The sequence below is a fragment of the Halyomorpha halys genome, unplaced genomic scaffold (genome assembly GCF_000696795.3).
Source record: "Halyomorpha halys isolate HHAL.00 unplaced genomic scaffold, Hhal_1.1 Scaffold7334.1, whole genome shotgun sequence".
In the NCBI taxonomy this organism is placed as follows: Eukaryota; Metazoa; Arthropoda; class Insecta; order Hemiptera; family Pentatomidae; genus Halyomorpha; species Halyomorpha halys.
The window spans coordinates 6,179-12,276 of NW_027111819.1; the positions used below are offsets into that span (position 1 = coordinate 6,179).

At 30.5% G+C, this 6,098-nt stretch overlaps 1 protein-coding gene across 1 annotated transcript; it reads left to right on the forward strand.

The window, feature by feature from the left end:
- Nucleotides 1-1,342: 1,342 nt before the first annotated feature.
- LOC106692022 (uncharacterized) lies at nt 1,343-3,890 on the forward strand (the record flags this gene model as incomplete). Its single annotated transcript, XM_067049791.1, has 4 exons — nt 1,343-1,560; nt 3,459-3,515; nt 3,590-3,674; nt 3,765-3,890. Coding segments are annotated over exons 1-4 (420 nt in total), but the record flags the coding sequence as incomplete, so codon positions are not given.
- Between the last annotated feature and the right edge of the window lie 2,208 nt (nt 3,891-6,098).

The window sequence follows — 6,098 nt, forward strand, 5'->3', positions numbered from 1 at the left end:
TGATTATCATAGTGTATACTAATTTTTTGTAGTGAATGGGAAGTTTAGAGCGTTTGTCAAGTAAGTGTTGTAGCAATCGGAATCTACGAGCAGTTGCGGAATTTGAAAATTAAGACAATAATGACCCATAAGTGGTTGATGCCTAAAAATGATTATAAACTAAACCCAGTAAATCAAATGGTTAAAAATCTTCTCATATTGGAGGAAATCCGTGATTCATTTCTCGGAGAAAATAGCTTTTCAAACTTTTATAAAATTATAAAGTAAATTAAATTAAAGCTTTCGCAATTTTTTTATTTTATTTTTGTTTTCCTTTAATTTTTAGCTGCTTTACTACATAATTAATAGATCCTCGGCCAATGTTATGGGCACTGCTCCTACCCTTAAACAAGCATTAATTTTGTTCTCGTTTCTTATGGGGTTTGTTGGATGCACTGTGCAGAAAAGGTGTTGAAATAAACATTGAGCACTTGTATCCCTAAAAGTGTTGTCTTTCTAATTAGTGTGGTTTTTTGTCTTACTTTGAATATCGTTATTATCATGGATGTCGATGTTTCGTCACATTGGTTCTCAACTGGCTTCACGCCAATCTCAGATTCTGTTATTTCTTTGGAAAAAAAGGTAAAAAAAAACCCGGAAAATTACTATCTGGCAGTTTCTGTGTGCTTCTTTGGTCTTTCATTTTCCCTTTTCATACATTTAAGCTGTAAGATTTTAGTTATGTATTTTTTATGAAGATATGATCTTCCTAAAATATAATTTTATATTAATATTGCTATATAAATAAAATTTCTTTTAGACTGGTGATATTTAATAAAACTTTCATTGTCTTGAGCTTTGTATTTGTTATTATAATTTGGCACCAAATTCATTAGTGTTTGTATTTTTTTTCTCTATCGTATGTGAATACACCTTGTACTTGTAGTTTTTCAGTTTTTTTGTTTATTGTTCTTACTTAATTACGAGAGAGCTTCGTTAAAAATGATACTGATTAGGAAGAGATGCCATAATTAATAATGAAAAACCAATGATGACTTTTTAATATGTCAGCACCCTCGTAAGATTCTACATGCTTGCTACATCGCGACCTCGATATACATAAAGAATTTGAACTCATATCTTTCTAATCGTCAATCTTTCATTAGAACTTTTTTTCACATGACGGCCGTGTAGGTTGGAGCGTTGACACTACAGCGCCCGGTTCGAAAAGTTGTGGGTTCGACTCCCATTAGGGGCAGTTAATATTTATTTCTCGGCGGTCCCGAGGTCGGTCTAGTCCCCCTCCCACCAGATACTAGTGCCAATCCCTTAATTACTGATTGATTTTAATTGTGGTAGGTTTTAATAACTCAATTTCTTGACCTGAAATCCTGCATAAGCCATATGCCTGTCCATTCCCTAAGTTAAGATGGCTGTTAAAAGCTTGTACAGGCCCATAGAAGACCCGGCGGCCGAGTTGGCAGCTGTCAAGGAGAATTTGAGAAAAAGACAAAGTCCCATTGCTACCATGACAATTCTCGCAGGAATTACGTTTATATTCCTTATAATTGTTCATGTTGTGTAAGTACTTTTTTTTTTAATTATTATTTCAATATAATCTGTAAGATTTACAATTGTGGACAAATAGAAAGGACATATATCTATATATATTTAAAACAAAATAAACTAATTAGGAATAGTGGAATATTAAAACTTTTAGGAAGCAACTACAGAGCAAAGCTTTTGTGTCCCTCAAATAGGAAATCAGATGTAGTTAAGTGTTGCAGTATGTACACACCACTTCACCACATATCGACCTTTTTCAATTTACACTCCTTAAATGAGATAATAAAATAAAATTTGAAATTAAGGAGATGTAATTGACCATTAACGAAATCATGATATGTATTTAAATAAACCACACGAGTTGTTAGTTTTATTCAGGGCTAAGTTAAACAGGGTACTAAAATAATCGAAAAGATCCCAAGAGGAAAAAAACAGTGGGTTCACCTCAATTCTTTTAATATTTTATTTAGAAGTATATACTGCTAAATTTAAAATTGTCCCTCCAACCAGATAAAGAAGAATAAAAACTGACACCAGTTCCTCAGATACAAAACATCATTTTTCATTTATTTAAGTAAACAAAAAAAAATGTGAGTTATTTTAAAATTATAAAAAAAAAATAATATAAAAAACGGATACAATAAATATTAATGAATATCAATGAAAAGTAAATATTGAATTATTTAAGGTGCACTTCCCCTCAGGTTTGATTTATTCAAGAAAAACCTAAAAAGTTCATAGTTTTTATGTACATATATACTGGTACATAACATCCGTTTATGTAAGGCTTAGCTATGAGTTCTTAGCGGTTACAATTTAATATTAGTATAAATTTACGGATAGCTGAATCTTAATTGTAAATGTGAGAGGCCTCGCTGTGGGTAAATTTAAAACGATCTATTTAAATTCGGCCACTCCCTAGGAGAATCTATCACAAAACAACTTTTATTATACATATGATTTTTAAAAATTCCAAACAAACAACAATATTATTAATAAATTATCATATCTTATGATATATAATAAACTACTCAATGAGACATTAAAACATTAGTGAATCATATTAATTGATAATAAGCAATCCTTAGCTTATGTCTAATTACTTTTTTTGTCAATTCTTCACTTTATACCAACATTAAAACTTTCAATCATAGTCAATTTATGCTATTATGCTTTATTATAGTAATATTTGTACACTCGGGTCAGACATATCATTTATTTATTTCAACATTATTTTGGTTAGATTTCCTATTTCTTTTATTATTACAATTCATATCAAGGTTAATTATAAAGGGGAAAAACTTTATTATTATTTATTATTAAAAACGACAAAAATGTGCTACTCAACTTCATTGGGTTGCTTATTCTGATCTCATCGGACATTTTTTTTTAATCTTATAATGCATAGGCAAAAATCGTTTAGAAATAACAATATATAATAATCGAATATCAACAAAAATTGTATCCCATATTTCTCATAAATTAATTTTGTTTAAAATCTTTGCAAAGTGTTGGTTCAAATTTCTTGTGTCTATTTCAAAATTCACTGAATAATTAATGTTTTCTTATATGTAAATGGAAGTACTTTTCTTTTTTAATGTATTATTTTCTTTTTGTAAAATTATTGTGTTGTCAAAATTGAATGTGTCCTGGTTTAAGGCTGCATGCTGCATTAGTGCTGTTTTATTGGGATCCTTCTCCTTGTTTTTTATATTATTACTGTAGTGATACGTTTTATCAACAGTAATGGTAATAGTATCATCATATAGTATCATATTAATAACGTCTCAGGAACGAATGAGTCTTGTCCAAGTAGAATATAATTAATGTGAAGTGCTTTTGACGACACTACAATTTAATATATAGATTTGACATAATATTGATAAAAATCTTAACAAACATATTTGTTGCAGGGAAGTTATAAACATGAATCTATGTCAATACGCTTTTTACTTCTTGATTTTTTTTCTGTAAGCATTGAATTATGTTACTTTTATTTTAAACTTAATAAATTTTATTTTAATTTAAAGTAAATTTGCAACAGGGCAGTGGCCTGTACCATATACCTTGTTATTTTAATGATTCCGCTAAAAGATAAAACTGCATCGCTTGTACTGCTGTATGTTCTGGTAAGATATAATACATTTAAATTACTTTTTCGATTTACAAACGATTATTCGCATTTCTTACTCATGACATTTATTTATTTTTTTATTTAGTCATTTTGTTTCGCCGTAAGCTATGTCATGACAGCTGCAACATACCATGTTGGAGTATCCATATTATCATATCTCTTAACTATATTCTACGTGGTATGTGTGATCTTTGTAGCCAACACTATTGCGGTAAGCCCTATGAAATAACTAGTTACCTGTAAATTATATATAATTATCCTTATTTCTACCACCTTTATAAGTGTGTTTTACCTACTATAACACACACAAGTAGATATATCATGATGTTTTACACATATTGTAAAATAAATCATTATAAATAATGACTGTTGTCGTGGACAAATGAACCAATGAAACAAAATTGTTAATATTAAACAAGAATGTTTATATAGAGCAATATAGAAATATTGCTTGTCCCCAAACTCATCGGCTTTGCACCTACTCAAAACTCTTCTTTCACCGCATGCCTTGTTTCTATTACATGCATAAATATTCCCATTTTGAAGTCTTCTTACAAAAGTAAAAGTAATGTACCTCTTCACAGACTTCAAAAATGATTTAACTATCACATTAAAGGAAGTTACAACTCAAAAATACAGAATCGGTAGCATTAACTAGGTTTTAATAACTTCAATACATTTTTTTTTTCGTACATAGTATAAAACGAAAATTGTAAATTCCTCATCTACCTATTGAACAGAAAAGTTTGGCTAGAAGAGGGAGGCTGGTATACATTACACCTCCCTCTTCCTTCCTTCAGTTCAGTTAATTATTTTTCCTTTTTTATCATCGGTTCTCTTTAGTAATTTTCTATTTACGAATTCAAACACCGTCTTCTATTCTATACCGCCTGCTGTGCCAATCAGTTCCTCAAAAACAAAATTGATTTTCTGATTTTATTGGTTTCACAATGAGGTACGGAAATAAACTGAAATTATATCACGATAGATTAGCCGTGTTCAGAATTCTGTTGGACTTTGCTAAAAGGATTAGTATAGAGTAAATACCTTAGATTGATTATTTTATGTATTACAAATTAGTATGCAAACTATTTCCACCTAAATCGGCAAATGGTCCGGGCGAAGCCTGGTCCCACTAACTACAAGGATGCTCTTATAAAATAATTGAAGTATCAAAAGTTTCAAACAACGTTTCTTCAAACCATAAAACTGTCCTCAATCCTTTTTTCACAGTGAACCTCCTACATTATAATTTAATACAAATTAAGTGATCCCACTTTTTAGGAAAACCATTAGAAAATTTAGAATATGTTAAAAAAAAACCTGCGTTGTGGTTACTTGTAGAATATCTAATGACCCATTCCTAAATTATTTCGCGGAACACCTGTAAGAGTCTTGCGGAATTCCCGTTGGAAACCATAGAGGCATTTGAAAATAATGGTTTACCTTTGGCCAAAATAAAATATCGCTGTTTTCTTGAAGTAGTAGCACATCTTACAAAAAAAGTTTTGCTTTTAAATTGAATTGTACGTATTCCAAAGATAGTAGCGTAGACTGCGATTGCTTAATTTACTGAGATCGTTCTACAAACATCCCTCATGCTGTTAGACTTGTTATAAATCAGCTTCAGTTCATGGCGCATTGGAACTTTTTTTAAAGATTAAGAATTACAAAAGAGATGTGAATTATGAAAATTAGATGTAAAATAAGTAATGTGAATTGAAAAAACATAATAATAATGATAAGAATTTAGCAGAAATACAATGAATTGTATCAGAGACAAAAAAAAAATCGGGGCAAATGTGGAGAAATAACATTAAATAATGCTGGCAAATTTCAAATAATGTTAGTATATAGCAGTAATAATACGAAATATATTATCTCCAATTATTATCAATATAAACAGTGTATTAATTGTTTTTATTCAAGCATAATAATACAAGCTGCCATAAACAAGAACAATAAGTATTTGAGTTCTAAGTATCCATTCATACTTCATTAAGAGAAAAAAAGAGAAGAAAAAAAAATAAAAACAATATACAACATATATAAATATATTGTTCATATAAACAATATAAAAATATATATATATATGTTCCGGTAACCTACGGCAACGGAAAGGTTGAATCAGAAAGGCTTTGGACCAGTAGCCCCCATGTGGCCAGCATCGAAACCTTCCCTCCTCCAACGCTCTTGGTGGCAAGAGAAGTAAGCCTGATGAGTGTGTGATAGCCATCTTGTCTTCAGCCAGAGAAGCAGTGCATCATTTCTTTTGTCTCTCATCAGCAATATCTATCATGAGTGAGTAGACCTCTCGGAGTTGTTCCCAGAAGCAGAGAGGAGAGAGGCTTAGAGATGCGGAGGGAGGAAAGAAGAAGTAAGTCCACATAGCAATAGTTAACATCCACATCATCATCAA